This window comes from Helobdella robusta, assembly GCF_000326865.2.
Source record: "Helobdella robusta unplaced genomic scaffold HELROscaffold_5, whole genome shotgun sequence".
Classification (NCBI taxonomy): Eukaryota; Metazoa; Annelida; class Clitellata; order Rhynchobdellida; family Glossiphoniidae; genus Helobdella; species Helobdella robusta.
The window spans coordinates 6,959,858-6,985,748 of record NW_008705254.1 but is presented as its reverse complement, the minus strand read 5'-3'; the positions used below and the strand labels follow the sequence as shown (position 1 = coordinate 6,985,748).

Genomic DNA, 25,891 nt, shown 5'->3' with positions numbered 1-25,891 from the left:
GAGATCATATCTCGAAGAGATTGAACAAAAGCAAGCATCTGGTAATTTAGGAAAAAATACAGATTCATTGGAAAAATTATTTACAAAATTTATTGAAAGCTCACAAGATTTAAAAAAACAGAACCTGAAATATATTGCAGAAAAGTTTATAATTGAAAGATTTACAAGTAAAAATACTAACCCAAGCCAGTGGATTGATGTTTTTGAAAAAGAATGTTTACGTTTCGATATTACGGAAGATGAGAAAAAAAATTGAGATACTCAGACTATTCATGGACAAAAGTTGCGCTGATTGGTATAGTTCTATGATTATAAAATTAACACTAAACTCAGAGTGGTCTATATGGAAAAATAAATTCTGTGAATCATTTGCAAATCAAGGCTGGAACCAAGTGACTTATGCGTTGTTATTTAAGTACAAGGATGGTTCATTGGTGGATTATGCTATAAAAAAAGAAAAACTTTTACTGGACATGAGAACATCAATAGATACAGGTACTCTAGTGGATCTAATTGCAGCTGGATTGCCAGGCTTTGTTCTAGAAAAGATAAATAGACAATGAATGGAAGATACAGTAGACTTATTCAATGAAGTAAGAAAGTATGAACATTTGATGAATAAAAATAAGAATGGAACCTACACGAGATACGAAAACCAGAAGATATATAACAAAATTGAGGAACGTACTGCATGCAAAATATGTGAACGGTTAAATAAAGGTATACGCTACCATCCAGAGGCTGCATGTTGGTTTAAAATGAGAGATAATAATAAATTTGATAGAAGATATATAAAACATGTCAACAATTCAGTGATTGAAGCAGAGTTAAATGAAACAAAACAAAAAAACTAATAGTAACACCATTAATTAAAGTCAAACTCATAATAAATTCTAAATTAGAGATATATGGAGTGTATGATTCAGGTTCGAATGTTTCTCTAATTAATTCAAAATTACTAAAATTAAAAAACGAGAATAATAATGTAAATGAACAAAATTTAGTTACAATTAATGGTGTTAAAAAAACTTTTGGTTTGACGAAGCTAAAAATTAAAATTTTCGAAATAGAAGAAAAAGTAGATGTTTACATTATCAATGATGCGCATTTCAGATATGATTTTTTAATAGGATTAGACATGATAAAAACATACAAGTTAGTACAAAATGAAAAGTTAAAAATTACTCAAAAACTATATTTTCAACAAGAAAATATTAAAAAAGAAGAAAGAATAATCAAGAGAGAAAACGAGGTTAACAAATATGAAAAGGAATATAAAATAAATTTTAACGAACATATTAAAGAAAAAGAATTTGAAATAAAAGTAAACCATTTAGATGAAACAAAAAGGAAAGAGATTAATAAGCTAATACAACGATATAAATCAGTTTTTGCCAAGGACAAGTATGACGTAGGAACAGTTAAAAGATATGAAGCAAGAATAGATTTGTTATTAGATAAATACTGCAGCAAGAGGCCTTATAGATGCACTATAAAAGACAAAAAAGAAATAGCAGAACAAATATCAAAATTATTAGATAATAAGCTAATAGAGGAGTCCTATAGTCCATTTGCAGCACCAATAACTTTAGCATTTAAGAAAGAAGAAAATAAAAAGTCAAGACTATGTATAGACTTTAGAGATTTAAATAAAATTGTAGTACCACAGGCTCAACCATTCCCGTTAATTGATGACCTAATGATAAAGACAAGGAATTGCAACTATTTCACAAGTCTAGACATAAACTCCGCTTTTTGGTCTATACCACTTAGAGTAGAAGACAGAAAGAAGACAGGATTTGTAACACAAGAAGGACACTTCCAATGGACTTGTCTACCGTTCGGTCTGAAGACAGCACCAGCAATATTCCAAAGAATATTGAGTAATATACTTAGAAAATATAAACTTACTGAATTTACTGTTAATTATATTGATGACATCTTGGTATTTTCAAAATCTTTCGAAGAACACATAAAACACTTGAAACAGTTGCTAGAAGCAATTCAAACAGAAGGATTTCGCTTAAAATTTAAAAAAATGTACATTTGCATCAAATTCTATCAAATACTTAGGACATATTATTCAAAACAATTCGATACAACCAATGAAGGACAACCTAATTTCAATAAAAAATTTCCCAATACCTAAAACCCAAAGGAACGTTAGACAATTTTTAGGAAAAATAAATTTTTATCACGAATACATACCAAGAAGTGCAATTATACTAGATTCTCTACATAACTTACTTCGGAAAAATCAGAAATTTGTTTGGTCTGAAGAATGTCAGCAAGCCTTTGACAAAGTAAAGAGTCTCTTATGTTCACAGCCGATACTAGAAATATATGATCAAAATCTACCAATTAACATCTATACCGATGCGTCATTGGAGGGCGTTGGTGCAATTTTGAAACAGGTACAAACAGATGGTAAAGAAAAACCAGTAGCCTATTTTTCAAAAAAGCTTAATGAAGCACAAAAAAAGAAAAAAGCTATATATTTAGAATGTTTGGCCATCAGAGAAGCACTGAGACATTGGCAATACTGGTTAATAGGAAAATCATTTACAGTTTACTCAGATCACAAACCTTTGGAGAACATGAATTTGAGAGCAAGAACAGATGAAGAGCTGGGTGACCTCACTTATTACCTTTCACAGTATGACTTCAAAATCAAATATTCCCCAGGAAGAAAAAATTTAGAAGCAGATTGTTTAAGCCGAAACCCCGTGTTGGAACCAGAAGAAAATATAGAAGATCAATTAAAAGTAGTGAATTTAATTACGTTGGAGGATATTATGATAGATCAGAATAAAAATGAAGAAATACAAAAAAACAAAAACAAAATAATTGAAAAACATAATGTATACTACAAAAAAATAAGAAACAAAGATAAAATAATATTAACAGAAAAATTCAGTATTAAGCTTATAAAACGAATACACGAGGATTTATGTCACATTGGAATTGGACAAATGCTAAAGACTGTTAGTTCAATATATGTATCAAAGAATTTAACAAAAAATATAAAAGATGTTTGTAAGAGCTGTGAAATTTGCATAAAGAACAAAACAAGAGGACAAGACAAATACGGATTAATGTCATATCTAGGGCCGGCCACAAGACCTCTTGAAATAATATCAATAGACACAATTGGCGGTTTTGGTAGTTCAAGATCAACCAAGAAATACCTACACCTTCTAGTAGATCTCTTCACTAGGTACGCATTTATTATAACATCAAAGACCCAGAATGCACATGATTTTATAAAACTAATAAATAAGGTCACAGAAATACAAAACATTAAAACACTCCTCAGCGATCAATACCCTGGAATAAATTCCAAAGAATTCAAGCACTTTCTTAGTGAAAACCAAATAACGATGATATTTACAGCTGTGAATGCGCCTTTTTCAAATGGCATAAATGAAAGGTTAAATCAAACACTAGTGAACAAGATAAGATGCAAAATAAATGAAAGTGAAAAAAAAAAGCTTGGACTACAATAGCACATCAATGTGTAGAAAAATATAATCAAACTATTCATTCAATAACTGGTTACGCACCATGCTATTTGTTTTATGGGACAGATGCTACAATCTTACCAAAGAGCTAAGTGAAGACTGTATACACAGTGACTGGATCAGAGATAAAGAAAGAGCTCTTAATAATACTCTGAAATCACACTACTATAACAAAATGTGCTATGATGCAAAAAGAAAAAATAGAGAATTTAAAGTTGGAGATATGGTTTATGTCGAAAATGGGAATAAATTAAATCGAAAAAAACTAGAAGAACTACGAATAGGACCATATAAAATAGAAAAAAAAAATCAGATACCATTTATGAGATAGATATAGGACACAGGAAAACAGAGTCAAACTTATTTCATATTTCAAAATTAATTCCAGTACAGATAACAAAAGATGAAGTTGAGGAGGATACAAATGAAGAAAAATAGATAAAAGCGTGATTCTGGCAGAAAATCCCTCATGTGAATTTTCTTTCTTGGGAGGGTAGATGTAAAGAAACTATATTTCTTTAATTTTGATTTTGTCGCGCTTTGCGCGATTGATAATACACTGCGAATTTTTTGTCTGGGGTTTTTTGTTGATAGGTTAAAAGAAAACCTAAAAGTAAAGTTTAATTAAATATATTTTGTGACTGATTATAATTTGTGAAATAATAAACTTTAAATGTCGTTTCTTTGTTTTCAGGTGAGTTTTTTTCTCCAATAATGATTTTTTTTAACATTTAACAAAATAAAATCTTTGTTTTCAGAAGCAACACATTTGTTTGTTTAAATCCTAAATTATAATCAAAACCCTTATATATATATATATATATATATATATATATATATATATATATATATATATATATATATATATATATATATATATATATATATATATATATATATATATATACATAATTTAATGCATTTGTACAGGCACTCTCAAAATCCAGTAACAATTAATTAAAGAAATGATTGTCAAAAGTCAACAGTTTATCCACAATGTACATTAAACGAATATACAATGTATATTTGCATAATATAAAAAAAAGCGGGTAAATGAAAAAAAAAATTAAGTCAAATTAACAAATCATAAATTTAAAGTTTGCAAATAAAACATGACACTAGTTCCATATCATCGTTTCACGTCAGAACATGTCCTGACATTGACATCGGCATTTCTGGTGCTGCTACTTTTGCTGTTGTTATTGAAAACCCAATTCCTAACCTGAACATAATCAGGCCAAGAACTTGATCATTCAACTATTTCCGCATACTTCTCATCTACACACAACCGGAATGACGTAGAAGGGCGGGTTTCATCAAGTTTTATTTTGTCATCTCTCCTCTTGAATACAGGGTAGCAAGACAAAACTTTAACATCAATTGACTCAAGGTGGTCAACAACATTGGATGCACAAGTCTTTGAAACATTACCAATGTGATAAAATTTTTTCCGATATACAATTTTACTAGCTGATATTTTATATTGCGTAGGCCTATGAGGTTCAACAGTGGTCTTTGATATTGCATGACAACATGGACTTGTATTAGTTGATAGTAAAATGTTTCTTCTTTTCTTGCGTCTGACTGTTATAAAATTTCAATTATCATTGTTACCTTCTTCAGCAATGTCAGACAAATTTTTAGCGACTGATGTCTCAGCATCTGAATCTCCATCAGCGCATACATCACTGCACACGATACTGTTCACCTTTTTTTGGATATCACTCAGTATATTGCCATGCTCTTCAAGAAATTCCAGAACGGCCGAACTATTTTGAATAACACTTTTTTGCAACCTCACCTGTTCAGCTGACAATTTCTCAAATCTATTGTCACAATTAGTAACTTTCCACAAGTCATCAGCGAGAAAACAGGGAAATTTGTCTTCGACTTTAGTTTCAAAAATTAACCGACATATACTAAGAAATTCGTCCCACATTTTATTTTTGTTAACGTCTTCGGAAATCTCCGGCAGGCTGAGCGATAATGTGCTGGATTCATGATGCAAAAACTTTGCACTTTTTTTTACGTCGTCAACTTCAAAAAATTCGCAAAGAGAAGTTTTCATTTCCTTTTCATTTATATGGTTTCGAACGTGCCAAATATAACACAATAACGTGTCAATTACGTATTTTTTATCGCTTTTAACCTCGACAATTATTCCTTCCGCCATTTTCCAAAGATCATGTATGTATCTATATATATATATATATATATATATATATATATATATATATATATTGTATGAATGCTGTTGATTAACTCAACGTAATAATACACAACTTACATCAAAGTAGTGATATAGTGAGATTTGTGTGTAGCGTATGCTGGTAAAATATTGTATGATTGAATGTTGAATTGGTTGTGTGTACATGTTGGTGTAATATTGTATGACTCTCTGGTGAATTGGTTATATGTGCATGCTAGAAGGCGAGTATGGTCAATATGTTTGAGACTGAATTGGTTCTTGGATAATCTTATAAGGTTAAGTGTATGGAAAAGTTTTTTATAAATAAGTGTGGAGGTTCTAGGATTCTTTGGTTCTTTTAAGCTTGTTGGTTTGTAGTTGGGTTTTTTTTCTTCAGTGGTTTGTTCAGGTGCTGAATTTGTCATCATTCAAAAATAATTGGTCATCATTCAAAAATAATTTTTTATTATAGTTATTAATTAGTTATTCTGTTTGATACGTTCGAAGTTGTTTATTATTTTAGTTATTTATTTCGTCCTACCTAGGGAAACCGGGTCTCTGGACGCAAAACGAAGATTGATTGATTGATATTTTGTTGGAAACATTCGAAATTGTCATTATATTAGTGAAAAATCGTTAGTAGTTATTATTTATTTAATAAACAATCCTAAAATTAGTCTAGATCTAGATGTAAGTAAAAAAATTATGTGCTTCACTTTTGGCTTTTGTCAAAAGCTCAAGTAAAATGTTCGACCAATTTGAAAATAAAGCAAAAAAATTGCCTGATATTGATTACAAAAAAGCAGACATAGAGTAAGGCATACCAAAAATAATGAAGGTGACATTATGTATAACCCTGAGGCAAGAAACAGGTTCAGAATCAAAACATTAACATATGTACCAGTTAAAGATGCATTGGAAGCAAATCTTACACAGAGAGCTTTGGTGTACAATAATGCTGTTGAAACGTTTTCATTTTTAACAAAATTGATTGCTATAGAGATTTGTTAAATAGTCTCTGCTCTATGGCAAGCATATTCTGAAGGCTAGAGTCTTATAGGAGGAGTGAGACATTTTAATGAATACGTGAAATGTAGTCTAGCCTATGGTTCAGATGAAAGTAACAGTTTGACACATCAGGATTTATATAAAATAATATTTAATGATTGTGTTCAATCAGCATTTCCTAATGTGGAATCAATTTTGAGATTATTTCGCAGTATGGTGGTTACAAATTGTTCTGGAGAAAAACCTTTCTTTCAAGTTCAGAGATCTCTTTAAAATTTAATGATTAAATTTAACGATTAAATAAAAATTAGAACTAGAAGTTAAACAATTATTTATATTTTTATTTCAGTTTTCAATTGAATTCTTCCTTTTAACTTGATCTGTAAATCAATGAAACGATGCTGGTTTTTGTCAATGAAACTGTGATATATATTTCATAATTTTTAAAGAATTTTTTTCAGAATTTGGTGGGGCATAGCATAAAATAAAAAAGGTTGGGAAACACTGAGATATATAATTAAAAATAATTATTATTTAATCTATCTTTTATACTTTATAAAAATTGAAAAAAAATATTTGAAGAAAAAAAGAAAACTATTATAGAGACAAAAATAATAAAATTTAATTTTTTTATTCAAATTAATAAGTAGATAATTTTCTTTTTAAATCAAAATTTAATTTTCTACTAACTGATTGCTTTTTTATCAATTTAAGCTGCTGGTTGGTTATTCTTTCTTGTCTTTTGGCCTCCTTACGATTCTGTTTCATACGAACTTTATCAGCAAGATTATTTGGTGCTTTTGTATGATTTTTTTGATAAGGTTGATCATCTAGGTGAAATAATACTTTCGAGATAGTAAAATATCTTTTTATTCGTAACTGTTTATGGACACCATAATAAGTTTTTAAACTGATCATTATTTAATTTCAGTTCTCACCAAGAGAATATTTAAAACAGATGACCATCGTAAAAATTAAAAAACCACCGCCAGCAAAATTGTTCATAAGTTGTAAGTTTACTTTTTTGATCATGCTTTGACTAAAAGTGAATTAACTTTTATTTCGAGTTGGTAAAATTTTTCTTTTACAACTGAATTTTAAAAAAATCGATGCATGCATGTTTAAATTTATTTTAAATGAGTCGGAATTATTAACAAAATTATTAAGACTGTCTAATTTATTCTAACAAAAAAAACTTACTGTAGGGTTTTATAATCACGGGATTTTAATTATGTTAATACTGTATACAATTCGTTAATTCGAAACTTAGTTAATGACCGACCTATATAATAACGTGTGCCAGGTTTATACACGTTGAAGAAAAATAGACATACGCACGGTCTTGCATGAAGGTACGCATTGATTGCATGCACTTCGTTAACGTGTAAAGCATAACTATATGATATACGTATGAAGGTTTATACATGCATAAATACAAAAACAGAAAAATTATGAACGAAGGTGCAAAATTATAATCCTGCATTTACAGATTTTTTTAAATAAATATAACTGTAATAAATATAATCTAATTTGAATAAGTACAACAAATTAATTAAATTAAGTAAATGGTTGTATCAACAAGATATATTATCATAAACATTAAGATTAAGCCACTATTTTCCTTTTCAGCTAGTCGATAGCTTAACGTCAAACTGATTGTTACGGCTGCCAAATTTCTAAATGATATTATTAATAATAATTATGTATATTTGTACCACGCTTGCGCTTTTTTAAAAATTTTCAAAAACGTAATGAAGTAACAGTTAACATGATCTCATCTCATATGTCTCAAAAATGATAAAGGTTAAAGGTTACTCTCTCTTTTTTGCGCTTGCTTCAGAGATTTCAATGACAAACACAAACAGCTTATATGAATAGGTACTCGTGAAAACCACGCATCATACATATTGCATATGGTAGGCGGGGATCTCTTTGTATTTGAACCCAGTCACTGCAACAGCTTTTAACCGTTGAGCCATCACGATAAGTTTTATAATTCGTTCAAAATTTTGCAAAATGGAAACCGGACCAACAACGTCAAGTCCCCGTCTACCAAAAACCAATCAAGTTAGAGGGTCTGTTAATAATAATAACAATAATGTAATTTTATATAGCGCCATGGCAAGCGCATTCTTATTACAACAAACACAGAGTGTGTGTAAATGCAGTCGAACCTGTACAACGGACTTAATGGTTCCTGGAAATAAATTCGCTATATAGAAATTTCGTTATATAGAATTTGTTCTGAAAAACTTCTATATTACCTGAAAGGTAAGCAATATATTCATGAAAAACCACCTTTTAGCCGTTTATTTTTACAACAAAAAGTAATAATACATTGTATAATTGCAAAAAATATGAGAAAAAACATAATATTATATGTATACAGCAAAGTATAACGTATTGCAAAAAACATAATACGAAAAACAATAATTAAAAAATGTAACAAGCAGTTTACTATGCTTAACAATTTATTTTTAAGTTGTCGGATATTGTTTTTTAACTTTTATACATTGTGTTCGTTATAGAAAAATTATTTTTGTTTTATAGAAACAGTTTTACATGTAAAATTCTAGCGGACGTTAAAAATTCGTTATATAGAAATTTTCGTTATATATCAGTTTCTTATAAAAAGATCTGATTCTACACGTAAATCAACGCATAACACACTTTTGCCTGTGATAAGCAGGGATTTCTTCACATTCGAATCCGGACACTACATCAACGACGCCAGGCACCTTAAACATTACACCATTGCATCATAAATTCTGACATTGTGCAGAAACAATTTTCGGCAAAAGTTTATTTACACCCTTGTAAACATGACTAGCACCCTTGAATACCTAATTGTTTCCAAACTGTTAGCCAATGCAAATCGTTCGAAGTGGGGTATAAGTGATCAAATTTCCTCCCCGATCGCCACAATTAGGGGAAGGTTGATTTCTAATTGACTGTTATTTGTTAACAAATTTCATTAAAAAATAAGGTTTGCAATTATCTATATATATATTATTTATAATTTATAATATATTGTCTATATATATTAATTATAATATATAAAATAGAATAAATTAACAGCGCAGGCACCATAATGTAAACAGTTTTTAAGAATAAATAATTAAATTTATTAAAATGTTTGGTTTAAAATGTTCCGTTTAACTTTACATCTTTTGGTTTGACATCTTTACTTCCAGATATAAAATTCACTATAACAAAATTTATCTAAGGCTATCTTAAAGCTAGTAACGTTGGCTGATTTGACCATATTTTGAAGTAGGCCATTTCAGTCATTTACTATTTTGTTGGTAAAACAGTATTTCTGACATTTTTTCTACAAATCCACTTATCAACTTTATACCATTTCCTCTTGTTGTCATGGTAGATCCGTAGTTTAGTTTGATATCGACATCTAGCAGTCCATTAAGCAATTGATAAATTGACATCATGTTTCTCTTTTGCGTCTGTAAACCAGAGAAGACCACCCTAGAAGCTTTAAACTATCCTCGTATTTTAATCCTCTGCATTGGAATGCTATTCTGGATGATTTTTAATGAACTTTTTCTAAGTGTTAAATTTGGTATTTTCTAATATTCCAGAATTGACCCAACCATAGATTCATAAAAAACGAAAAAGCTGCTATAGGTGCATTTTTGAAATTACGTTTTAGCAAAACAACCATTCTGTTTACTTTTCTATTTCTAGCAGACTAAAAAAACATAATCGATGACAATCAGCTTAAAGTTTATAAGTATACTAAAATTTATAGTTTTTTCTGCTTCAATTAGGTGAATCTCTACTCCTCCTTGTTTCATTAAACCATATGTTGAGAACTGCTTTTGACCTCTAATTTTTAATGCGAAACACTTAGAAGCGTTTACTTTTAACCCACATCTTAAGAATCATTTACATACATCTATCTTCTAAGGTCTTCTGCAATGAGCGACAGTTTTCTTCAGTCTGAATAGAGTTTGAAGAGTTTGGTGTCATCTGCAAAAAGTAGAATATTTTCATAAACATCTGCAACATCATTGACTTATAATAAATAGGAGTGGACCTAGCACGCTGCCTTAAGGCACTCCGCTAGTGATTTTAGCTGGCAGTGATAATGCATCTCCACTTTTTACCCCGAATTTTTAATTTGGTCAAGAATCTTATGATCCACTAAATAATGTTTGTGTTAACCACGGAATTTTGACAATTTTGATATCAGTTTGTTGTGAGATATGGTGTCAAAGACTTTTTTAATATCAGTGTATATAACATTTACTTCTTCCTTAGATTCATTGCTTTTGTGACATTATTAAGAAAATATAAAAGTTGTGTAACAATAGATCTGCCTGGGAGGAATTCAAACTGCTTTTCAAAGAAAAGATAGTTACTTTGAAAATGATCCATTAATTTATCTTTGACATTTGGTTCAATTACTTTGCAAGATACCGATGTTAAAGAGATAGGTCTGTAGTTTCATATATTAAACTTTGAGCATTTTTTATAGATCTGAATGGCTGTGCTTATGTATATGCAGTAATATATTTATTATATAAAATGCAATTTTTAAATCTTGAACGAATGGGCTCTTTGCTAAAATTATAAATAAATAAATGAGTGTGTGGGTAAATGAGTGAGTGAATGAGTGAATGAGGGGGGAGAATGAGTGAGTTCTAGGCCGTAGTTTCGTGTTAATAAACTACGATATATTTTGTGACTATGTTAATGAGTTAAAGTTTAAGTTATTAAACTGTTAAACATTTAAAATTAATAATTTTTCTTAATAACTTGAAACTTCTTTCTTTATCACGATCTCATCGTTCATAATAAAAAGGTCGGTTGATCAACACTGTATATTCAGAATCGTTGTCAAAGTTTTTTTAAAAATGTGAACCGAAATAATTTATTAATTGATCTCTTTTATGATCCAGCAACTTACAATTTTCTATAATTATTTACGATTCAATCTTTTTTTCACGATTTTCAATGAGAATGTAAAATGAAATAGTTTTTATAATTAAAAAATTTTAATAAACATTTTATTTCATAGATTTGTAGTCAAGTGTGAATTTGAAGCAACTATGAAATGAACTAATACTAACCTACTGGGTGAGAGGTTTCAAACTGTGTACAGCAAATCTTTTTCTTAAAAAAATGTTTAAACTTTGAGATGAAGTTATGTTATGCTGTGTTGACAATCATAATAAAAACCAAAGAATGAGTTTTCATCATAAACTCATAAATCATATCTTGTTAATTTAATTAATTATTTGTAGAAGGTTGATGAAAATGTAGAGTAGAGATTATTAAATTAATGTTTATTAATTAATTAATAAATTGATGGAGGTGCTAATAGATTATTAATTGTTTAGTACTTAATTTCATATTTTGATATTTAATATTATTTAATTTAAAATATAAACATATAAACTTATAGAAACGTAATGTAATCTGTATCATAAATTTTATAATAATGGTGCATTAATTATTATATTAATTACAAAAATCTATACCATTGTTTTCATAATATAATAAGAAAAATATATGATTGATTGATAAAATATCCTATATAAAATAAAATCAACTTTTTTTTAATAAATGGTGCCATAAACATTTTTTCAGCAAGTTTTTAATATTTTATTTACATATTTTCATTGATAGTTCAATCAAACACTTTTTTAATTTAATCTACTAAGTCTCCAGGCTCAGACAATAAAATGGATTTTGCAATTGTGTTGTTTTATTTAAAAAAATTTAATTTATATTAATTTTTTGGTAAAGTAATAGTGAAGTAATGATCATCAAATCAAAAGATATTGAAAAATAAATTTGCTTAATACTGCAATGATGATTTTTAATTTTACCAGTTTTCTGTATTATAAATTTATTTACTTACGCAGGATATAAAATAAAACCTGCAAGATGTTGATAAAAGAATATAGAATATGCCTTCCAATGTCTGTTGAGGAGTATAGGATTGCTCAGTTGTACATGATACAGGTCTCTTAAAATTTGATATTTATTGTTGATCAGTTTTTGATACAACATCTTGCTAAATAATTAGTTTATCATTTTTATCATCTGGGTTTAAAAGCGAAATGAATGATAAGTTGTGGTGGGGTAACCTTTGAAGATATTCAGATCATTAATATGAGACTTTCTAAAGTTATTCTGTTGAATCAAAATTAAATTATAATTTTGCATATAAAATAGTTCAGTGCATTACAAAGTTTATTGTAAAGCCATAAATAGCAAGTATGAATGTTCCACTGCTTTAAAATATTGACCAACAAAACTTACTCTCTCCACCGTTTATGATATAATAAGAAACGATCTATTCAACAGAAAAAGAGTCGAGTGGAGAGTAGTGGTTCTGAGAGTGGAGTTGAAATTTTGGTAAATGATCCTTATGAGGGTGGTCCAGGAGGTAGTGGGCAGTACACACACAAGTTGTACCACATTGGAAGTCATCTACCAGGTGATGATGACATTTAAAGCGGTGGTGATAATTATATGGATGATGATGATTTTGGATGTGCGGTGATGATGATGATTAAGTTAATGCTGATAATTTTGCAGGTTGGTTTCGCAGCATTTTACCAAAGTCAGCATTAATAGTGGAAGAAGAAGCATGGAATGCTTATCCATACACCAAGACTATTTACAGGTGTGCTTTCATCGCCATCTTCGTTTTTCAAACATTTATCTTTATCACAAGTTATCTTCCTCTTATCTTTACCATTTATTTTCCGATTTCATGTTCTTCATTCTTTTCATAAATCATATTCATTCCCAGTGAGTTGTACTTGTACTTAGTGTAATGTACTAGTACCTCTATATTTTGAGAATGTATAACATTTGAAGATCCATATATTTTGTTTCGAGATTCAACTACAAAAAAAAACTAATATGAATTGTGTCTGTCTGCAAAAATGAAATTTTTTTGGTAACAACCGAAATTTTTCCACTGCAAAATGATATACAACCAGCAATGTGATATCCTAAATAAAAAATGTTTGGGCCTTGATGTTGCCAAATAAGATCATATTCATTCCCAGTGAGTTGTACTTGTACTTCAAATGTACCTCTATATTTCGAGAATGATTTATAATGAATATAACATTTGAAGATCCATATATTTTGTTTCGAGATTCAACTACGAAAAAAAATGAATTGTGTCTGCCTGAAAAAATGAAAACTGTTTGGTAACAACTGAAATTTCTCCATTGCAAAATGATATACAACTAGCAATGTGGTATCCTAAATAAAAAATGTTTGGATCTTGATGTTAACAAATAAGATGAAAGTTATTTCATATTCTGTTAGCTGGGTGAAAAATTTATAGAATATTTACAGTCTACATAATGTTGGAATCTGAGAGTCAAATTTTATTTTTTATTTTCTAACCATAGACAAACAAACAGTAAATAATATATAAACCAATTGAACAAATAAAAGATAAAGTTATATATATATATGTGTATATATATATATATATATATGTGTGTGTGTGTATATATATATATATATTTTATTTTGTATTTATTTATTTAGAAATATTTATATAGCGCAAATTAAATACTTCCAGGGCGCCATCAAAAAGTGAAACAAACAAAATATCTGTGCGTGATGATCAACATAAATTAAAATATTCAAATTTAATGTTTATCACCAGAAAATAAATATGTTTTTAATTTTTTTTCAAATGTCACAAAATTAATTCCAGGTCTTCTTAATGAAATCGGTAGGTCATTCCAAACCGTCGGACCCTCAATTGCAATATCTCTTACACTTATTCGTAGATGCCTAGCTGGAACCGCCAAAATATTCATATTATCTGATCTCAGATGAAAACATGATGCAGATGCCTTCGTGGAAAATTTATCTGAGATGTAAGCCGGTGACATTCCATTCATGGATTTGAACACAGTCACTGCAATTTTTAAAATTATTCTTTTCTCAATCTTTAACCAGTGAAGTTCATTCAATATTGGCGTTACATGATTAAAGTTCAATTTTCTAGTTACAAGTTTTGCGGCCCTATTTAGAACCGACTGAAGAATGGCAATTGATCTATAAGGCAAGTTATAAAACAGACTGTTGAGTAATCCAGCCGTGATGATACAAACGCATGGACCAGATTTTCCAATGCTGATCTATCCAGCAAATGTCTAACTCGGTATAAATTTCTTAGCTGAGCAATGCTGGAAACTGAAATCATCTTGATATGGTTTTTCATGGACAGTCTATCATCCAGCAACACCACCAAATTAGAAGCTGTTTTACTGAAAGATATATTTACATCTCCTACTTTGATTGAGTGATATTCATCCTTGATAACTGTTGCCATGTCCCAACCGGGAGGAACTGAGTCTTACATTGATTTAACTTTAATGAATTATCTGACATCCAACAGCCAATATCTGACATACATCTGCTGAATCTGTTCACTTCGTCTGCAAATGAATCTGGAGAACTGGTGATCAGCACCTGGATGTCATCCGTAAAAGCATGACAAACGATTCCGTTGGAACTAATTATTTTTATTATATCCGATGTATAAAGCAGAAACAGGATGGGTCCCAGCACAGATCCTTGAGGCACCCCTGATAAGACCAATGATACATTTGACACTGTGTTTTTAAATGCAACCCGTTGTGTACGATTCTTAAGATATGACCTGAACCAGTCATGGACAACTCCAAGAACACCATTACTGCACTGCAATCTCTTTAAAAGTATTTCAGGATCCACACAATCGAATGCTGATGACATATGAAGTAATGATATCACCGATATTATTTGAACTTCAGTTGCAGCAAACAAACTTGATGAAACATACAACAAAGCTGTTTCAGTGGAATGGAACTCACGATATCCAGACTGATATTTTGGCATAAGATTATTATTAGTCAAGTGGTTTAGTAGAAACTTCATGACAACACGCTCCATTACTTTTAAGACAAATGGCAAATTAGAAATTGGTCTGTAGTTTCCAATCTCCCCATCATCACAACCTACTTTTTCTTAGAATCGGAATAACTGTGGCATGCTTGAAATAGTCTGGAAATGCCTTCCGCAAGCAAAGATTTATGAAACTTGTTAAAATAATAAAGTACTTCAAATACTTTTTAAAAATGTGTGTTGGCATGATATCAAGTGAACCTGATATCAAGTGGCATGATACCAAGAGATCATTCTCAGTGATTTCAGGAAATGATTCAAACGCAGCGGTTGGTGATTGTCTATCTTCTGATAACGAAGTCGAAACACCTGATGACTTAACAGAATGAATAATTTTTGCAACTTTATCTGTAAAAAATTTCATAAAATTACAAGCTGTATGACTGACATTTGCATCCGATAAGTTTATTAATCGATAAGTCGATTATTGCATAGAATTTTATTAATAATTCGCCTCCTGCCCCTCTGGCTGCTACAAGTTCTGATCAAATTGTTCCAATACCCAGTGCGTTTATCTGAATATAATTTATATTTTGCTTTCAATGAACCAACCCAATTTTTCTTTTGTACAGTCTCTCAAGCTTTCTGGAATATCGGTTTGGCCCGTAAGCAATCACTATCAAACCAATAAACATTGCTATCAAATTTCTTGTAAATCACTCGCAGAGGCACACATCGGTCAACAATGCTTTTTAATTCGTTATTGAACAATTTTAATTCATTTTCAACATTTTCACTTTTGCATGGACCAGATATTGGAGAATTTGCAATTGTTTGAATAATCTTATTTTCATTCGCATTTCTCCATGATCTGACTGTCAGTTTGGTTTTAAAGCAAACGGATACCAGTTCATCAAAAAACAATAAAGAAATCTGCATCGAGCTAGGTCTGTAAACAGCAGGCAAAATAAACTGATACCCATTGATTGAAAATCGAATAGCAATAGCCTCAAACGTGGCAAATATTGGTAAGACAAACTTTTTATAACCAAAATCTTTACGGAAATATACAATCAAGCCACCATGATCTGGATCGTGCTGCTTAACATAATCAACATACCAAAACCCGGGCGGCATAGCCAACCGAACAGAATTATTACCAGCCGTACCATGCCAAGTTTCAGTGAGCACCAAGACATCTAGCCCATCACATATCAAACCAAGAACACCATTTACATTAGACGAAATTGACCGCACATTCAACAACCCAATCCCCATTTTATTTTGAATTTTACCATCAATACCATTTTTCCACAAAACACAAAAATGATTTTTAACCAACCCAATTAAACCATATATAAAACCACGCCTACCATTTGCCAAATCAATTATTTCTCCTTTCGAAACCGCACTATTTTCCATCTTCCCACCTCCCCTCTCACCCGATATAAAAAAACCTTTATTGTATCCCTCCTCCGCCACCCTGGCTTCGTTGAGCAACTTTTTAAGTACAGCTCTTTGATCGATACTGAGATCATGGCTTGATCTAGCACAGGCCAAATCATCGTTCAGTGACTTCATTTTTCTGATGCCGTTGAAAACATGTGACTTTGCTTCAATATTATTAAATTTAATCAAAATTGGTCTAATAACGCTGTCATTTTTTTGCCCAGCCTCATCAGTTTCAGAATATTTTTTTCCCCGCATATTTTCAGTCAAATGATCGATTATTTGGCAAACTCTTGCTTTGTCATCTGGTCCCTTCTTCAATCTGAATATTATTACATTAGATTCTCTTTCCTTATTATCCACGACATCCTGAAACTTTTTCTGAACAATTTTCACGTCTTGATTAATTGATTGAACGCTTTTTTCCATTTCGCCACTAACAACACTGGCAAATGATCTACCCAATTCAGACTTTAAGTTGGCGATCTCACCAGAAAGCTTAGAACCAGATGTATCTATCTGCGTAAGTTTGTTCTCGTTTTTATCAATAGTGGCTCTAATTGCAGCAACCTCAGATACGATTGTTTTATTCACATCATTCAATTTTTTTATTTCTTCTCTTATCTCTGAACTGTGACTTTCAAACTTTTTTAAAAACTGTTTCTCCACGGGCATTTTAGTCAAAAAAGCGTCGCAAAAAATTTTATGTTGTTGACTGTTTTGATAAAGTCGTAATTCTCCTCAGTCACTCCAGCCGGAAGGGAAACCAGGCATCACAATGGAAACATCGTAGAGTCAAATTTGAATTTTCCTTGATAGCTTGTAGAATCAAATTTGGATTTTCTTTGGTAGATTTGGTGGTATTTTTTTTGACTTTGGCACCCATAATGCCGTAACCCTAAGTGACCAACGTCAACAATACAATGTTTAAAACAACTTTTAAATTCACTTAAGAATAAATCGTGTTCAACTAAACTAATTGTATAAGTCAATTTTTAAGACAGTAATTTAACTCCACAAGTTAAGCGCATACAATAAACAGGTGCTATAAACTGTACTGTAATTTAACCTTATAACTGTTTAAATAATTTGTTTAATTTTTACAATTAAATACATAAATTTTAAAACAAATTAATATATTAATAATCACTATTTTTTTTCCTTGAAACTATTATATAAATTTTAATTCAAAAACCGCCCAAAAAACTATAAAAAATTACGAAAAATAACAGAGAAAATTTCATCAACCGCACAGTACAAAAACATTATTATTATTATTATTAATATTATTATTATATGATCATTTATATAGCGCCTATTAAAAACATTCTCATAGGCGCTTTACAACTATGGCAATTTTCTACAAGGAAAAAAGATATTTCTTCAATTGACTTTTGAACTTGGGAAGTGTCAGACCAGACCGGCGCAAAAAATATGGAAGTTCATTCCAATGCCTTGGTCCATAAACTGCAAAACTACGTGATGCAATCTTTAATTTAGTAACCGGGACCACTAACAAATTTTCCCGATCTGATCGTAGGCCAGTTTTTAAAGAAATCGATGATCTGTCAATCAACATTTCGGACAGATATTGCGGAGTCAATCCGTTTAAGCATCTATAAACCAAAACACAGACTTTAAAAACAATTCTTTTGTTTACCGGCAACCAATGCAATTCCGACAAGAGTGGGCGGCGTGATGGCTCAATGGTTAAAGGCGCCTGGTCTTGCTATTGCAATGACTGGGTTCGAATACAAAGAGATCTCCGCCTATCATATGCAATGTGTATGATGCGTGGTTTGCACGCGTATTCATATACGCTGTGTGTGTTTGTCGTTGAAACCTCTGAAGCTAACGCAATAGAGAGATTAACCTTTAACCTTTTAACCTTTAATATGTTCAACACGATTAGCACCAACAACAATTCTTGCAGCTCTATTCTGAACCATCTGCAACTTAGCAATCTCATGTTTCGAAACATTCTAAAACAAACTATTACAACAGTCCAATCTAGAATGTATGAACGAATGAATCAGAGTAACCATGGTTGATCTGTTCAAACTCTTTTTAATTCGATTCAATTGCCGCAATTGAAATGAACAAGATTTTACAAAAACCTCTATATGTTCACCCATACATAGATTTTTATCTATTTTAAAACCCAAAACTGTAGCCATTTCTCCAAAAACAATAATCATGTCACTTATTTTCACAAAATCAACGTTAATCCTAGAGGTTTGCTGCCAAGTTCCAACTGGTACCAGCTGAGTTTTTTCCCGATTCAATTTTATACCATTCAAACCCATCCAGTGCACCCAAACAATCCAACATTCTTTCAATCAAAAAATCTAGCTCCCTAGTCGCCGCACTTGCAATTATCTGAACATCATCTGCATAAGAAAAACCTTTTAAAGAAAGTTCATCAATGAGATACATAATATCGGCTGTATATAACGTAAAAAGAAGCGGGCCTAAAACAGACCCCCGGGGAACCCCAGACAAAACATCAACTGTATTTGACCAAGAATTATTAAAATAAACCTGTTGGGTACGTTTGCACAAATAAGATTTGAAAAATTTCAAAGCTAAGTCACAGACACCGTAACTTAGACATAATTGACTTAACAGTGTATCATGATTCACACAGTCAAATGCGGCACTCATATCAAGTAGATTCAGAAGAGAGACCTGATTGCGATCAGAAGCTTCAAAGAGTTCCGACAATGCCTGTAACAAGGCCGTCTCCGTCGAATGAAAGCGTCTGAAACCAGATTGATTATTCGGCAAAAAATTATTATCATTTAAATACTTTAGAAATTGTTTATGAACAATTCTTTCTAAAACCTTCGAAATAAAAGTTAAATTCGAGACAGGTGGAAAACTTTTAAGTTCATTCATGTCTAAAGACGCATGCTTCGGAAGAGGAATAATAATTGCATGTCTATAAACAGCTGGAAATGTGCCTGTTGACAGACACAAATTAATTAATTCCGTAAAATAGGGCAAAAAATAATCTATATATTGTTTAAAAATATTAACAGGCATACAATCAATCATACAAGAGGTTGACGGAGAACTAATTACAAAGGTTCTAACTTCAGACTGCGATACCCGCGAAAATTCACAAAATTTTATGTCAACACTTTATAGTAGGCTCTCCAGCTACAGATATATTGTTTTTTATCCCTTCAATTTTTTTAATGAAAAATTCAACAAAATCGTTAGCTGTATGGGTCATAGTACAATTATTTGATGACTCTTTACATAAAATTTTATTTAAAATTCTCCATAACTTTTTAGGATCATTACCATTTTCATCAACCAATTTTTTCCAATAATTTTCTTTTTTCTCCCTGAAATAGTTGTTTTTTAATCTTAATGAATCAACCCACAATTTGTTGTCCCCCATTCTATAATGTAATTTATATTTTCTTTCTGCCCTTCGACAATCACACCCCATCTTACGACACTCACCATCATACCAAGGTGCAGTCGCCACAATTTTTGTTTCAACAATATGAATCGGTGCAACAGCATTAGCAATTTTTAATAATTCATTATTAAATAGCTCAGCAGCTTCATTTGCATCAATAATATCACAATATTTAACAATTAGTGATTCTTGAATTAATGAAATCAATTTATTTTTATCAATTCGTTTCCAAGAGCGCACTGATTTTTTCATCTTTCGAGAAAACGGACGTGATATAGGCAAACACGCCGTTATCAAACTATGATCCGAGTGTATCCCACTCGGATATATCTTGATATCATTAACCGACATTTGATAAATAGACACGATGAGGTCTAGTATACCTCCTAAATTATGCGTAGGCTCATTTATGACATTACGCATTAGAAACAAATCAAATAAATTATTAAGGTAGATAGTGTGACCACAATCACTTTTCTCAACATGTATATTGAGATCACCCAATAAAATTGCCTTATCACATAGTGATGTTACAAATTCTAATATTGAAGACAATTCCTCAAAAAATAATGAAGATATCATTACAGAGCCAGGCCGATACATCGCCAAAAAAAGTATTTTAACTTTATCAATTGTCAAAGTGCCTCAAATGATGAAAAAACAGAAACATTTATTTTTTCAAATTTGTAACAATTTCGAAAAAAAATTATTAACCCCCCATGGTATGGATCATTTACTCTTAAATAATCAACAAACATATATCCAGGTGGCATTGACATTTTCACCGATATATAATCAGAGGAACCATGCCAAGATTCAACGATAACAAAAATATCCAGACCCTCAATTAATAATTGATATACATCCCCCCATTTAGTAATAATTGACCTAATATTTAATAACCCAAATTTAACCCCATTATTAACCAACCCAACACTATATTTATATGATTTTACACCTTCTAAGTTAACTCCATCTTTTTGAATTTTACTATTCTCCATTCCCCCAGCTCTTCCCTGACCCTGTATAAAAAACCCGTATGGTCATTCGCCTGTTTTTCCTTTGCCTTATCAATCATTTTTTTCAACGTCAATCTTTGCTGGGGTGTCAAATCATGTCTAATTATAATTTTATTCAAATCAGAATCAAATGATTTGATTTTGAACAAATTTTTCATGATGGCAGTTTTGGTATTGCTATTTCTGACAGCAACCAACATAGGTTGAGTCACCGTGGTGACTCACCTTTTATTCCCAGTCTACTTATTTTGAAATCATTAGTATTTTCAATTAAATCACATGACAATTCTTTACATATTTTTAATACAACATTTTTTTCCTCAACTATTGTACCTTGTTCCTTAAGACCAAATACTAATATATTATTTTCTCTCCTTTTCCGCTCACTCTCTTCATCTAATTTTCTACTTACATTCATGACCTCGGTATTGACGGATTTTATTTCATTTTTAAATTCACCTTTAACAACATCAGCAAAGCTCACCTTCAACTCCTTTTTCATTATATCCATTTCTTTGGCAAACTCAGGACCGACGGCCACACCATCTTTTCCCAAATTATTCAACAACTTTTTTATGTTATTTACCTCAGCTGTTTGTTTGACTCAGAAAAAGTAGCAATTTCAACTGCAGATTTTAAAAAATGTCTACCAACATTTACTATAGCATTGTCAAAATTTACGAAAATTTCCAGACAGCCATCGCAATAAAATTTTACATGTTTCATTTTAAACACAGGTAAATAGGAATCAGATATGTTTACACACTTTGTGTGCACATGAAATTTGCATGAACTGCATTGTATTTCTTTTTCAGTTCTTTTAATTTCATTTTTACAACAAGTGCACACTCTATCATTAGCATTTGGCATGCTAGCAATTGTCCAATCACCAACAACCTGAATATCGTACAACGCAGCTTAAAACGAATATACCAAAAAATGAAAATTAATTCAACTTAAAAAATTAACAAAAACCTCTAAAATATCGATATTAACCGAAAAATTGAATTCTCTGGATTAAAGTGAATAGTACGTCCAAAAATTAAATGAAAATACTCAAATACGACTCGAAAAACGCCAAAAATCAACAGCAAAAAACAATTGACCAACAGCTAGCAGCTGTAAAAGAATATGTATGTATATATATGTATATTTTGGTAACAGACTATTGTTAACGCAACATTTCAAAAATTCAACACTACTTTCAACATTGTTCAACTTTTTCATATTTCTTTTTAATTTATTAATTTCCGAGAAATTAGACATTTTATTGTTTTTTTTTTAAATTTTGTAGCTATTTGCAAATTTATATAATAAAAATTTAAAAAAAACAATAAAATGTCTAATTTCTCGGAAATTAATAAATTAAAAAGAAATATATATGTATGTATACTTTTTGACGATTTGAATTTTGAGCTTTTAAAACTCTTAATTTTCGAATTTCGGTACAAATTTCGTTTAACTGCGTATGCCTGTTTCGGAATAATATAATAATTACATCTTTGTAATTAAATCGACTCTTAAATTAGTTATTTGAAGTCAAACTGTCATTTATTTAAACAAAAGTTGTTTAGCAATACCACGTGTTCAACACAGGTGTGTTTCAACTTATTAATTTGCAGTTTGTATATACTATTCTGTTATTGTGGATAAAACACGTACAGCAGCTAAAAGTAGAAGGACTCTTAAAAGAAAGTGCTCATTCAACTCAATCATTGCCGTGTTATCATTGTGGATTTACATCAAATTGTTTTACACTTACAGTTGATTTTTTTCTGCTGTTCAATGTCTTAAAAATTTGAACAGCTATGCGATTCAATGAACAGCTATGCGATACAGCTATGCAATTCAAATTAATATATTAATAATCGCTATTTTTTTTCTTGAAACTATTATATAAATTTTAAGTTTCGGGTTCTGATGTTCTGGCAACAGCCAGTGAGTTACTTGTTAAAATTAACAGTATAAGAGAACTAAATATTGATATAAAATCTGAAATGGAAGCTGTCAAATGAGTGAAGACTTAGAGCAATTGAAAACAGCTAATTGAATGGCGAAGACCGGGAGATGACGTTTAAAAAGGAGATTGAATCAACATTGACTGGTGTTGTTGGGTGTAAGTTCAAAAAGAAGATTGATGTCGTCAGTGCAGAAGTCAAAAAGATTAAGGAAACATTGGTGGAGGTTTCAGATGCCAAGAGCAAGGAATTAAACATTATGTTGTTTCAACTGCCAAAGGGTGACAATGATAACGATATTGTGTTCAAGGTGTTTAATCGTTTTACTGATAATACGATTTGCGATAAAGATGTTGTGAAGGTTATTAGACTGGGTCGAAAAAATTAAGATGTAAACAGACCTTTGCTGATTGAGCTTGAAAGTAGTGGTGACAAGGTTATAGAGGATGGCAATCTGCTGCTGGATGATGGAGGTGCTAGTAATGAAAATTTATTAAATGCTGGTGTTTCTAATATTGATAATGGTAATTTAATTGACGATCGTATTAACGCTGTTAATAATAATGATTTTCCTGGTGGTGATAATAATGTTATTGATAGCAGTTTGAAAAGTGGTGGTGTTGGGAGTTTTAATGATAGTAATAAAAATGTGGTCAGATTAAAACTGGGCTTGCTAAATCGATAGTGTCTAAATAAAATGTAACGGAAACGTGGCATGGATCTTCTGACAACCTTTTTGTTGCATTATCTATGTCTCCGGGTTATCGTTTTGTGGATGCTCTAAGAGTAAATGATCCTTTTCATGTGGGACTAATAGTATTTTTCGGCTCTTCCTTCAAGTATAAAATAATTTACTTGCCGGTGGTTACTACGTTTGAGACATTGGCTGTCAAGTTGGCTCTTGGTCGTCAGGATTTTGTTCTGCTTGCCATGTATCGGCTCGGCTCAGTTCAACTATCTGCGTTGTTTTTTGACGAACTAACAGCCATCATGGATAATTTTACTATATTAAATTCTCAGATAGTACTACTAAGTGATCTCAAAATACATGTTGAAAAAACGGTGATCCACACGCTGGTGCTTTAAAAAATATTTTTGAAAATTATCAGCTGGTAAATTATGTAAATGAACCAACTCATTCTCATGGAGGAACATTGGATTTAGTGGTTACATCATCGAATTTTCAGGTATTGGACTGCAAAATCTATCAAATTGAAATCTACTCAGATCACAGTTTCATTACAGTGATCAATCAATCAATTTTCGTTTTGCGTCCAGAGACCCGGTTTCCCGAGGTAGGACGTTGTTTTTTTTTACCATCAACTTTTTGCGCCAAATTAGGCGATCAGTTGTATCCATTTTATTTAAATTTAGAGCTTTCATGTCTTGCTCTGTTTCACTTCAGTGCTGACCACACTAGCAAAAGATCTCATCATTTCAGACTTGAGGCCGCTTATCTCTTGATTTAACTTTTTTCCCGATGTGCACTCAATCGAGTCCAGCTGCGATTTTATAGCGACGTGGTTGGCACTGATGGCATTAACTTTTTCATCAAGTGATTTACTGATTTCATCAATCGATTTATTCAACAGCCCCAAATCAGTTTCTTCCAATTTAGTCTTAATTGAAGCATTAACATCGTTGAGTTTGTCTAACTTTTCATTGAACGTAACTTTTATGTCATCAATAGATTTAGATAACAGTTTCATGTCACAAACGTTTTTTATCACAGAACCATTTAATGTTACCGTTTAAACGTACAACTGAATAAACCTCGTCAGACATCGAATCAACATTAGCCGTGCACTTACACTGAAAACATTGAAGCTGTTTCAACGTAAGTACACCGTCTTTCTTACCTGGATTTTGACGTGTATTCATAATAACAGGTGGAACAAAACTGTACACTGCAATTAACACGTGACTAAATAAACTCTATGAAAATTCGATTCAAATGCCAAAAATACGCAACTTTAAATATTGAATTAAATTAAAACAGTATCTAGAATTTAATTGCAATAATATGTCCAATTTTCAGAAACAAAATCAACACTAAAACTCCGAAAATCGAGAATCTCTAGCAGAGCGAAAACAAACAATACAATAGCCACGATAACCATATTTAATATATATATGTTGGTAATAGACCATAATTTTTACAATATTCTATAAATTCTACCGAATGTTTGGCGTTAATATGTTTGTAGTTCGTTTTTTCGATTTTTCTCACTAAAGTTTTTTTCTCACGGAGTTCTCTTTAAAGAATATTGTAAATATATATATATATATATATATATATATATATATATATATATATATCAGGGATAAATTATAGAAATTTGGTTTCCTATTTATTTATTAAGAATAAAGTGTTATAATAGAGTGGATTGAAGTAAAGTTAGTTTAGCAAAGAGTTAAGAGTA

General features: G+C 30.8%; 4 protein-coding genes across 4 annotated transcripts in view; 2 read left to right on the top strand and 2 right to left on the bottom strand.

Annotated features, from left to right (window-relative positions):
• Positions 1-239: 239 nt before the first annotated feature.
• HELRODRAFT_163880 (hypothetical protein) lies at positions 240-3,852 on the top strand (the record flags this gene model as incomplete). Its single annotated transcript, XM_009027625.1, has 3 exons — positions 240-495; positions 903-1,155; positions 3,588-3,852. The coding sequence occupies 3 exons, from the start codon at positions 240-242 to the stop codon at positions 3,850-3,852; spliced, it is 774 nt and encodes a 257-aa protein (XP_009025873.1).
• Positions 3,853-4,770: 918 nt separating this feature from the next.
• Positions 4,771-5,694, bottom strand: HELRODRAFT_163879 (hypothetical protein; the record flags this gene model as incomplete). The annotated part of the gene is made up of 2 exons (XM_009027624.1): positions 4,771-5,105; positions 5,223-5,694. The coding sequence occupies 2 exons, from the start codon at positions 5,692-5,694 to the stop codon at positions 4,771-4,773; spliced, it is 807 nt and encodes a 268-aa protein (XP_009025872.1).
• Positions 5,695-10,980: 5,286 nt separating this feature from the next.
• Positions 10,981-11,181, bottom strand: HELRODRAFT_67753 (hypothetical protein; the record flags this gene model as incomplete). Its single annotated transcript, XM_009026882.1, has 1 exon — positions 10,981-11,181. A coding segment is annotated over one exon (201 nt), but the record flags the coding sequence as incomplete, so codon positions are not given.
• Positions 11,182-12,627: 1,446 nt separating this feature from the next.
• Positions 12,628-25,891, top strand: part of HELRODRAFT_67527 (hypothetical protein) — a gene marked incomplete at both ends in the record, with an annotated part of 27,301 nt that continues 14,037 nt past the window's right edge. Inside the window, 3 exons of the mRNA XM_009026857.1 lie at positions 12,628-12,705; positions 13,051-13,183; positions 13,285-13,372. Of these exons, the coding sequence (XP_009025105.1) occupies positions 12,628-12,705; positions 13,051-13,183; positions 13,285-13,372 (299 nt within the window). The remainder of the gene's footprint in view (positions 12,706-13,050; positions 13,184-13,284; positions 13,373-25,891) is intronic.